The sequence below is a fragment of the Helobdella robusta genome (genome assembly GCF_000326865.2).
Source record: "Helobdella robusta unplaced genomic scaffold HELROscaffold_44, whole genome shotgun sequence".
Lineage (NCBI taxonomy): Eukaryota > Metazoa > Annelida > Clitellata > Rhynchobdellida > Glossiphoniidae > Helobdella > Helobdella robusta.
This window is the reverse complement of record NW_008705063.1, coordinates 590,555-603,085: the sequence shown is the minus strand read 5'-3', so window position 1 is coordinate 603,085 and position 12,531 is coordinate 590,555. Positions and strand designations below refer to the sequence as shown.

At 30.4% G+C, this 12,531-nt stretch overlaps 2 protein-coding genes across 2 annotated transcripts; both read right to left on the bottom strand.

The window, feature by feature from the left end:
• Window positions 1-7,507: 7,507 nt before the first annotated feature.
• On the bottom strand, window positions 7,508-8,610 carry HELRODRAFT_177756 (hypothetical protein; the record flags this gene model as incomplete). Its single annotated transcript, XM_009025911.1, has 2 exons — window positions 7,508-7,745; window positions 8,102-8,610. The coding sequence occupies 2 exons, from the start codon at window positions 8,608-8,610 to the stop codon at window positions 7,508-7,510; spliced, it is 747 nt and encodes a 248-aa protein (XP_009024159.1).
• A 998-nt stretch (window positions 8,611-9,608) lies between these two features.
• HELRODRAFT_177755 (hypothetical protein) lies at window positions 9,609-11,821 on the bottom strand (the record flags this gene model as incomplete). Its single annotated transcript, XM_009025910.1, has 6 exons — window positions 9,609-9,691; window positions 10,458-10,577; window positions 10,688-10,840; window positions 10,912-11,014; window positions 11,207-11,343; window positions 11,737-11,821. The coding sequence occupies 6 exons, from the start codon at window positions 11,819-11,821 to the stop codon at window positions 9,609-9,611; spliced, it is 681 nt and encodes a 226-aa protein (XP_009024158.1).
• Window positions 11,822-12,531: the final 710 nt, after the last annotated feature.

The following is a 12,531-nucleotide window of genomic DNA, read 5'->3' as shown; positions in this document are numbered from 1 at the left end:
ATAGATATTTATGAGCTTTAGTTTAATATGCAACACGTTGTTAGGCACTTATAAGTTTTAGCTTGATTCTGTTTTATGTTAATTGAATATAACTGAATTCGTTCACTTGCCCTAAGCCAAAAATAAAATTCACTCAAATGTCTTTTAATGTATGAATGAATATTTCAATAATTTATTAGTATTTATTAATCAGTATTCAATATCATTTGTATTATTCATTAGTATTATTATTCATTAACATTTTTACCTGGAGACCCTGTATCTAATTAATTAATTAATTGATAAATTAGTTTTTAACAGATAAAATGGTAGAATGTTTATAGTTGAATAGAATGGCAGAACTGAGGGTTAAATGTTTGATCGATTAAATTTTTGGATAGATAATTTTCCTAAATGTTAGCCAAAAATTTATTCACCTGGTAATTGCAGCTCTGCATAAATTGACAAAATTAATTCGTTTTATGTTTATGAACCTTTATGTTTATCAATAATTGTGGATTAATCAGATGATGAGGGGAATACAGTGACGTATTCAGTTATGAAATTGAAAAGTGTATAAATTTATCGTTTGAGCCATTCATTCTTTAATTGAAAATTTCTAAAATACAAATTTGAGCGTCATCATAGTACTAAACATAGCAAGTCAGTTCTTATAACAAGCTTAATCAGATATAAATTAAACAGGTAGGCAGCGTAAGTTTTCATCTCATATTTACCTTTTGCTGATTAAATGCTAGCCAAAAATTTATTCACCTGGTATTTGCTGGTCTGCTTAAATTGAGAAAATTAATCGGATGATGAGGGGAATACAGTGACGCAAATGGCTAAACTGTATTCAGTTATGAAATCGAAAAGGGTATAAATTTATCGCTTGAGTCATTCATTCTTTAATTGAAAATTTCTAAAATACAAATTTGAGCGTCATCATAGTACTAAACATAGCAAGTCACTTTTTATAACAAGCTTAGTCAGATATAAATTCACTTAATTCTATAAATTTATTCCAATTCATCTGGCTATCCTCTCTTTAAAACTTAGCCAACGATAATAACAGACTTAAAATAAATTTCAAAATTTTCTATTAACTAAATTTTTCAAAAACTGACTAAAATTGACTAAAATGAAAATTCTAATAACTAAAACAATAATGACTAAAACTGACTAAAATGAAGACTCTAATAACGAAAACAGTAATGCATATTATAACAGTTTATTTTCACTCGCACTACCTTTGTTTGTTCTATTTTTGACGAGTTTTCCTTTAAAACGTACCCACATAGCGGCTGAAGCCACTGCACTTAGGATAAGAGCAACGATCACTATTAACACTACAATGAAAATCTTTCTTATTTGCTCTTCCTCTGGTTCGTCCACATCTGCCATATCTGCGTTTTGTTTTTTTTTCGATGGTATTTTTATTTTATATTTGTTATTATTTTTTGACTTATTTCCCCTAAAAGCTGTTTGGAAAAGAGGATTTTACAAAGCAGTAAAATTTTGTGTTCCTATCTAAGTGCCATCAAGACGAACATATTTAAAATCGACAATCAAAAACTTGTTAAACTCACAACGGTTATTAAAAATAAATAAACGAATTATAAAAAGAACTTTTATATTGAAAAATTTAAATTAAAAAAAAATTAATTTGGTAAATGTAAAAAATAGAAAACCAGGAAAAACGAAACGATAATAATTTCCAGGCAACAATTCGAAAAAAAAACTTCACAGAAAATCGTTTCGCCAACCTTTGCATTCAATTCCGTTGACGGTGATGAATCCATCGGCACAGAGGCACCTATCTACCATAAGGTTATTGATTATCTGCTCAGTACACTTCATCGTCTCATTGCACCCTCCATTCTTCTCATTACAATCTTTATGTGGAAAAATTCAATAATTAAATTCACTAATTAAATGATACTTTCATCTATCTTTGTTAGTTACTTAACGAGTGGCATAAGACACCTGGTCCCGTTTTGCAGTGTTAGTAACATTTGACTAAGTTTTTTTTCACCGTTTGTGGTGTTTACTTCAACTTAGACATCTTTTAATTTAACCTTCTTACATCAGACGTTGAATGCTTTAGAAAATCTTTTTAATTTGAATTCTCTTAACCAACCCGATATAACAAAAATACAAATTTTAAAAAAATATCTCGATAGATGAGTTCATCAAACTTCTTTTGTCACAGAGTGCTCCAGTCCAACCAGGTATACAGATTCTAGATTTACAGTAAGACTTCTTACTTTCCTCTTTGTCATTCATGCAGAAGTTGTAGTTGAGGGTATTCTGATTTACATTAACATCTGGCGAGACTATAAACGGCAGAGTTGTTGAGTGAATGGAGAATTTTGTCACTGAGAAATTTGCGTTACATGCGCTTGCGTATGCAATATTTCATTAAGCAATGACTTTTTAACTCTTTTGCAAGATAGGTGTTTTGATGTTAAAAATGAATTAGGGCGTTGTTGTAGTGCTATTTTTAGCGTAAAACTGAATGCAAAGAAATTCTTTCCTACAAAAACACTACATGTGTTTTTAATAAAAAGTAAAATAAAAATAAATATCTCAGTCGTGTCAAAAAAAAAAAAAAAAAAAAAAAAACTTAATTTTTGTTCACCGTCAGAAAGTAGAATATAAACTGAAGAGCCTGTGCATTGTGCCTTGCTTACTTGATCTTTGAATTTTAAATTCTTACCACATTGACATGAATCAGACTGAGAGCAATTTTTAAAGGAACACATTTTTTTTTCAAATAAAAACAAAAATTTATTTAAATAATAAGTAGTTTGTTGAAACTAAAATCAAGGCATTTGTTGTTGTAGCAAGTTGGGGAGAAATATCTATCCGCTATGTCAAATGCAGAAAAAAACATTGACAAAATCAACTTTTACAAAGCACTCAAAGTGATATTGAAACGATCAGTGTGGAGGTTTCGATGAACATTTTTCAAAACACATCTTACAAAGATATAGCCTAATAATGTTAAAAAAGAACATGTAAGCGCTCTTATGATAACCAGCTTCACAATGTATTTTTTTTTCTCAAAGGAAATAATTTAGCTATGATATATGAAATATATAAAAAATGTTCTGTAACTCACATTTGTTCCACTGTATGGAAAGCCAAGTTCTCTGCACTTTTTCTGGCAAAGAGATACGCTCAAGGAATTGTTTTGCTTATGTTCCAATTTTAAATATTTGTAACATCCAACGTCAATAGATTGGTTTGATTTTTCTGAATTTTGTAATAAATAATGTAACCAAATACGTAAAGGGCTGTTAAGGTTATAACTTAGTTTGATTTTATTGTAATCAGAAAGAAACTCCATACTACTCAACGACGATTAATATGATTTTTAACAACATCTACGTTACTGGCGTATACAGAGTAGCAGGCAACTCCGCCGCATGACAAACCGTCGGAACATTTCGTGTTACATTTATCTGCACTAACTTCCTGCTCAACAACGTTGGAACATGCACAAAATTTACCGTCCTGAATTATTGAGAAATTTTTAGATAATCAAACTTTTCAAAATGTGACAAAGATTAAAAAAAATATCTCAAACTTTCATTCCGTAAAATGAGTACGTTCCTTTTTTTGTGCAAAATTCGAAGCACGAATTAACTGATTGAATTATCAAGACTTTGTTCGTGGGCATTTTCATAAAACATCCCTGGTAGTTCGGATTGTCTTTTTTCACATCTTAAGCAAGATGAAATTGCAAGTTGTAAAAATACTTTTTTAATGGCCACGATTATTTTTATGTAGGTAAATCGAAATGATTTTTTTTTTATAAAATTTAAAAAGGATAATAATATTTATGTAATTTTTTAATTGCTAGTTGCATATTTGAAAAAAACCAAAAAAAACACCGCAAACTTTGAAAAACAAAAATTGTAAAAGTTTAGAAGATAGCAGAGGTATTTACAGACGAATCCTAACTTTCCGTCACTTCTGAAAAATCTTCGTCGGGCGTGTTGCATTTGACAGTGGATTCTTCGCTCTCAGATTCTATCTCGACACAAACCATATCGCGGCCACATCCTCCGTTATCTACCATACAAGAATTTATCATGGCGGTCGAAGTAGAAGTCACTGACTTTGGCGTGATCCTTGCTGACCCAGGTAGTTGTTCAGTAAGAGAATCGAGTTTCGGAGAAACGGTCACAGGCTTGTCTAATTTTTCAGTAATTAGAAATATACTCACAATAAATGAATAACGCCAGCTCCACTAAAAAATATAGGTGTCTCCATTTTTGGTTGTTTATTTGGCCCTGAAATAAGTTATCTCTGAAATATGAAAACGCAGGTTATACAACCTCTTTTACTGCAGCGTGGTCCACTCCAGCCTTCCTGACAATTATTATGTATGCAGTTGACTTTTGAGTTTTCTACTTCATCGTTTAGACAGAATTTGTATATTGTGTCTTCATCATACATGTCCGTATCTATTGAGACTGAAATAAGGAATAAAGAGGGATTCATAAAGAGGGGTTCGTGTGTTATCATTATTTTTAACACGTGGAAAACATGATTTGTAAAACTTTGATCGGGTGATTTCAATTAAACTTTACATTAGGCAACTTTTAACAATACGAAAATACTTTGAATTTAATTTATTAAAAATTAAATTTGTTAGCAACTAAATATCAGACGTAGTCAAGGTTTTAGGGGCTGCCAGTGGCAAATCAAGAAAGGTCAGGCATGGAAGGGCTTTGATAAAAAGATAAGTAAAAAGTCAGCTTATAGACATTAAATCTTAAAAAGATCACCAACTTAATCTTATACTTAGCGAACATTTATTTATTTCTTGGCTTTCATCATATTTCAACAAAGTTCACGTCATCTCATAATTTTGCCCCCTCCTCCCCGACAACTTTGTCTAACTTTGCCACAGGGAACTGCTACATAAGATTTGTGGCTGACGAATACCCCCACCAATTTTTTTCAGCTGACAACCTTTTTTTGTTTATCATGGCTATTACAATATATTTTTGTATTCTTTTTAATTAATTAATTTATTTATTCATTCGTTGATATGTTTATTTATATTATTTATTATTTATTTATTTATCTAAACACATATCAAAAAATAAAAAAAATATAATTTTTCCATAAGAACCATCTGATAAGAGGTAAAGGCTAGGTTGGTTAGGTTGCCTGTTTCTGCATTGGCTCAGAGCTACCATGTTATCAAAACTTGATACGTCAGTTCCGCACTTGCACTCTTTTGTCAGTGTCTAAAGTTTTTTTTAGATTATTAAATTATTTGTTACATCACTATTTAAGTGAAGATATAAAGTAAATGACATTTTTTAAAAGTTTGTTGGTTACGTGAACCGTTTAATTAGATGCTTTTAATTTACTCGTCTTTTTAGTATTTGCGTTGACTTGGAGTTGGTATGTTAAGCAAAACTTATTTATAGGTACAAACATTCATTTGGCTAAAGTTAGTCTGTTTAATGTAACAATGTTCCTGGCATTCTGGATTGTCATGTTTAATTTCCACGTGGAAATATAATTTGTTGAATGTGAAACAGCCGATTTCCACCGCTCTGTTTCCTAGTTGATGGTGTTGTAAAATTAATACAAATACCTATTGATTAGACAGAAATATGTTTGATACTATGTATTAAATATTATAAATCAATATTATACTTTATAACTTCTGAATAAAGTGTGCATATATTTTCAAATAATTTCAAATGAACTTTCAAACGTGCTTTCATAAACCGAAATGGCAAGGCTACCCCCACATTTTAAACCACCACAAATTCTGTTACATCTTTCATTATCAACTTGGCCCAAAAGTTCTTTCCCACAAATGCAAAAGGCATCATCCTGAGTTTTAAAATAATAAAAATAATTTTTCAAATTACTTTTCCTTTAAATTGAAAAATTGAAAGTAAAAGTTTTAAAATGTATTCAGTTAACGTGCTATGCGTTCCAATCAATTAATATACTAACACGAACACCGTAGAAAGGATGCATTGAACAATTAGAGTAACAAGCCAGTAGGGATGAATATTCTTTACTGACAGAACTCTCCAGTGAGGTGAAACACCCTTTGTGCTTCATATGACTCATCAGTAAAACATTTATAGCTGAATGAAAATTATTAGAAGATTGTTGAGAAAGAAATCGAGCATATTTTAGAGACAATTTCGTCCTCATACCATTTAACTGAAGTTACAAGGCAAATATTATAAAAGTTTTTTTTCTGTTTCACCACAGCTCGTGAATGGATGGACGTTATACGATTTTTTATTTGATCTCAACGGACTAATCAAAAATATACAAGATACAATTTTTGATAGAAAAAAAGTATAACTTAGAGACAAACAGAGAGGAGAGAGAGAGAGGAAGTGAGAAAGAAAGTGAGAGAGAGAGAGATAAGATAATGTGTAAAAGAAAGGGAAAAAACATATACTAAATATATATCATCAAACGGTATTTTACAAATTAAAATTAGTAAGAAAATTTTCATAAATAATCTCAACTAACTTTCCTCCGATAAGGTTCGGTGAAAATGTAACAGTGCAATGTGAAATATAAAAAGCAGAGTAAACGAGCTCTGGTACATGAATTAAATTTTTCGAATTAATTAGTTATATATGGAAACTATTTGTTTTCATCTAACTTTTTAATTTGTTTTCAATTTGTTTATGTAAATATAAACTCTTGGGTTTGTTTTCATGATATTTATGTTTGACGTAACGTAGAAGATATTATTTAAAATCAAATTTTTACAAAAATGTGTTCGAAGATCTCTAAACAGAATCAATCTTCAGACACGAAATGTTTTCATCACATGAATGATTAATAGAAAAGAAAATAATTTAGTATTAATAATATTTTATTGATGCGATTATAAAATTGCCTAATAATGTTAAAAGTTATGTTAATTATAATCAGATTAGTATTTTTTGACTTTTAAGGAAAGAATAGAAAATCTATCAACCACTGAAAAGATTGCAGAGAAAAGAGATCACGGCCTTGTGTCACTTGTTGAATATCACCTCATTTGTGTTAAAGATCGGGTTTTGTGGAGGTCGATGGTCACCATTGTCCTGAAAGGATAAGGCACGAGAAAGAAAAAGAAGTAGTTTATTATTTATCTATCTCTTTTAGGGTGTCCCAAAAATATGAAGTTTTAAAATATTGATGTCTCACCCCATTAAATATGTCTGTATGGTAACAGTAATTTACCTGCTAAATTTTAGCCCATTTGGACAATGTTTAGAGGTCCCCCAAGGGGTCGAAAGTTTCCGATTTTGGTGTTTGATCGTTCGCTACCAACTTTTGATACAGTGTTATATGATATGATTATAAATGTTTTATGATTTGTTTATACAAATGAAACAAAATATATAATTGTGAAAAAATATATAAATCTGCAATGCCTTTTATTTTTTTAATTTCAAAAATTAGGTCAAAAATGATTGAAAAACAAGATTTTATTAAATTTCAGTTCGCTTGAATATTAATTAATGCAAATAATTCAAATTTTTGCTAGCAGTTCACGAGTATATTCTGCAAAGTTTTTCCTATGCTGTTCAACTACTTGAAGCAAAAATTGTTTCTGTTCTACGTCTTTGGTGATTGTTTCATTGAAATGTTGTACCAACGCTACTCCCCGTTCTGCAGAGTCATTGATGCAAACCAGATTCTTTACAAACACTGCCGCAACTTGGAAAGAAGGAGTATCTGACCAGTTTTCAACAAGTACATCAAGAAAACTGGCATCAATATTAGATGTTTCAAAAAATGTTTTAGACTCACGCAAATTGTCAAAACTTTGTGGTAGTGTTTTCATCAGATGTGGGCCTCGATCTGCTTGTATTGTGCGGACAAGATCAGTTTTTTCTTTGTCATACAGGAGAGATGAAAAAAGAACAAGAGTTGCCAATTCTGGACTCATGTACCAAAAATGACGCAGCATCATTTTTAATCGTCAAACCAAGAACTGCATCGTCATAGTCATGCAAACGCTGTATCAACAAAATATCATTCACAGGTGCATCAGCAGTGAGCCTGCATGAAAACCATGACTGAAGATAAACACAAATGATAAACCGATTCAAACGTTGAATACCTTGTAATTCTCGAGCTGTTTAAGTTAAAAATGGTTTTATTTACGGTAAATAATAGTTCAATTTTTAATGCGTAGATGGCTTTTGCCATCCATCGTGCCCTGTGCCGTGCACCAGGTTTGCGAATGGCTACATCAACCAGCAGTTCAGCTATTTGTGCAGCAAGAAGTAGAAACTCTAAATAGTCATCTCGAGAATGTCTGACCTCAAGTTGACATTTGATGAATGCTTTAATTGCATCTGAAACAATTATCAAAGAGGTTGATCTGGCTTCTGGTGTGTGATTCATTTCTGTCCATTTTTCACGAAACCTTTTGAAGAATAAAATTTCTGGTCCAGTGGATGTTCCAAGACAAACACTATATATACAGGCAAGCAGCACTTCAAACTTATGATGACGGCAAGCCATCCATACTAAATTACGTCCCATGGCTTTTTCTAGAAGAGTGCAAGCTCCATTAAGTTTTCCAGTATTTGAAGCTGTCGTGTCAAAGCACATGCCAATAACCATTGATTCACACTTTCAAGATTTTATCTGTTCATGAACTGCATCAGCAGCTGCTCGTCCTAATCCAGATGCTAACTTTGGAACTCTAAGAAGTTTTGTAGTGCCATCAACAAGTGATGAGAGCAGGACAGGCAACCAATCTACGTTGACAACACCAGTAACATGGCGAGTTGACTGGTTAAAAATATACATTTTTTGCATTCTCTAATAAAGATTATCATTCTACAGGTAATTGTTAATAATATTTTAAACTATAATTAATGTCTGCAGTGAGATAATTAAACTAGTTTGCATTTCTAGCTTTATTTCACTCATTTTGTGCATATTGTTTAAGATTATTGATATGGATTTTGAATCAACTCGATAGTAAAATTTTAAAAGCCTTTGGGGAACCTCTCAAACTTGTTCAAATGAGCTGTAACTTCACCAATTTAATTATTGTACCCAAGAGACACTTTTCAGAGGGTGAGACATCAACTAATTAAAAAAAAAAATTTCCGTGCATTTCTGGGACACCCTAATTCTCTTTGTTATATCTTTCAGATGTGTTAGGCGAATGAATGCCTTAGCGAACACTGAATGTGATAGATAGGATGGATTTGTTAACAATGATAAAACATTAAGGTGATTGATTTAAGTTGATCGTCTTATTGTAATTGTAATGATTATGTTTACGTTTTGTTGGTATTGAAAGTTTTGGTGGTAATGATGTGATAGCAAGATATATAATAGAAATAACAAAAAATTCAATGTTTAAAATATTGACCGACCGATGAAATTTAAAAAAATGTGTAAAATCTTATCAACAAATTTTCTTTACAAAATGTGATTCTGAAGATCAAAATAAGTATGACAATAAAAAATGAAATAGCATTTAAAATAATCAAACATAAACATTATCAGTTTGACTTTATTTCAATTTTTAATATTATTTGAAAAATTATTTCATTGAAATTCATTCTAACATTCAGCAGTCTGAGGTTTCGAAAAAGCTTAAATAATTAATTTACGTTTGGTTTATTTTCGGTTGTGCTAGTTGTCGAAACTGTTTTGACAGGGGTTTTAGACACTTTTTCTTTCAGGACTACATGTTAATTATATAGAAATAAAATTAATAAATTTAAATTTATTTAATAGAAAGATAAAAATTTTTTAAACAAATGTTAATTAAAAATAATTAACTAAAATAACAAATAATGAAAAAAATAAAATTAATTTGTTTTAAAATGGACACAAGTTTCAGCATGTGATATGTTATATTGATCAAAAAAGGAAAGTTACATTAAAAATAATTTCTTTGAGAAATGTTCAACTGTCTTCAGAGAAAATTAAAAATAAAAATATGTTCAATCAATTTAAGTGAATTTTTTTTAAATTGAAAAAAATTGAGTCACTTCTCTTCTTTTGAAGCGATTTGACTTGTTCTTTGATCCTCCGTCTGCAAATCAAAATCACCAACAAAGCTGCCATGCTTAGGATTAAGCTGGCAACACTGAGAAAGAAGGTCTTTTGTGGAAGTACATCCATTATGTCGTCTGCCATTTCTTGGAAGAAATTATTATTTTTTTTTACTTTCTGACTCGTTGTTTATTATAATTCTATGTCGAAGATTGGAATAATTTTATGATTTTATAAAAAATATTATCACTACTATTCAGTTTAATTTGGGCTACTTATGAAAAAAAAGCAGTTTAAGTGAACAAAGCTGAACTTGCAAAATTCATCCAGCTATTAAACAAAAAATTAAAAGACTGATAATTTTGGGAGGGAATAGACATTTAAAAAGATAAGAAAAAAATAGTTTTTTTGTAAAATTGTTTCAACTTTCGAGGAAAAATTGATTTGTTCACCTGTACACCTTGTACTATTTGACCTCACAAATCCATTTCTACAAAAGCACTGAGAGCGATTTGACTTCTCCTCAACGCATTCCATTATACTTGGGCAGTTTCCATTGGCGACACTGCAGTCTTTTGAAGACAAATTTGTAGATTTTTTTAGGAAAAATTTACTATTTTATTTATAACTTTGCACGTTTTAACAGAGTTTGATTTTTTGGTTAGTAAAAAGCTCTTCCTACCCCTGACATCACAGACACCACCTTTCCAGCCAGGAACGCACGCGCCAGGTTTACACAGCTGGCCATCTTCAATTTCGTCATTCAAACAGAAATGATATAATTTCATCCCGTCAATGTAATCGTAATCGGAGAAAACTGATGAAATAAAAACCACTAATACGTTAATGTTTGTTAAAATAAATTATTATTTATAAATGTCATTTGGTTGTTAAATATGTATGTACCTTTGTAAACCCGAAAAAATCTCAACTGATCTTCTAAACAGTCTTCATATGGGTAGTGACCAAAAATGTTGATCTCATTTCCACACAAACAGATGAAACCTTTCTGGGTGTGTTATTATAAGTCAAATTTGCATCCAATTTAGAGAATTTGTCAAGAATTTAATGTTATTACGTACTAATAAAAAATACAATTTTTACTCAAATGTAAATACAAATGAGTCTACGCGTCACAAACAGACGCTTTAAACAGAATACCATCCAGCCAACAAATTTCATTCATTACAAATTTTCTTACCTTGAAAGCCATAAACTGCGTTGAAATGTTCCTACAATGATTAAAACATTCGGCAAAAGTAAGGTTTTTGAACGTGTGAGGTGTCTTGAAGTACACGTATTTGAAACATCCGATTAGAGTTTCTTTGCCCTGTTCTTCTGTGAGGTTATGTAGAAAAATCTTTTACTGAAGGATTAACATTAATAACGAAGAAAAAACTTGCGATAGCATTTTTTATAAAAAATATTTGTTGTTTGAAATACTTATTGTTTTTAGTCATATATTTATATATATCTACGATCTATATCTGAATATATGTATTTGTATCTGTATCTAAATATCTATCTATGAATATCTAGTTATATTTCTACATCTATCTAAATATCTATCTATGAATATCAAGTTTTTTATCTAAGCTTTTGTTAATTTAGTTAATAAATTAAATAATAAATTAATTTATACTATTAAAAATAAATTTATAAATGACACAATAGTGATCGAATTTAATGACAAAAAAAGATTCTATCAATTGAAATATATCTCTAACATACTTGCATATACGGAGTAAAACTTATTCGTATTGCACGGAGAACTTCCTCCCTCTGTACAAACATCACAATAAGATGATGGAACCATGCTGTCTATTTCATTGGTACACACGCACCTCTTGTTTGGATTCTTCGACAGTTGGCAATTTTTGTTAAAATTAATTTGATTGGTAATGAAAATTTTTTTTGAATAGTTGGAATTATTTGATAATGAAGTTTATTTATTTAGCTTACAACAAAACTGAACTGTTTCATCATGAGTAGGGATGGAATTTTATAACTAGAAAATTTTTGGGAATAAAACTATGTGTGTAGTTAATGTATTTCGATAATTATAAAAAGTGTTGGATTACGTTATTAAGATTTTTAACAGGTGATTAATTTCTTAGGATTTTGTTCACTGGTTCATGTATGTACATACAGCTACAGTAATGCATGAATTCTACTGAATTGTTGGCATTAATCAATTTAAAGTTTGTCATAAATCATCTTCAGTGCAGGTTTGGTTTAAGTAGATTAAATAGATAAACAGTTTAAATAGATAAATGGTTTACATATCTTTGGTATATATAGATATATATGTTTGAGCCGCAAGATATTTAAGGCATCTGATTCTGCTGCTGCAGAGGCTGGGTTTGAATGCAAGGAAATCTTAGCCTATCCAATGCAAGGTCTATGATACATAACTTCAAAACTATTCACGTGTTGTTGTTGATACCTCTGACAAAAATAATTATAAAAAAACTTATAATGGCGATTATGTAGACCATGCAAAACTTTATAAATGTCAAACTGAAT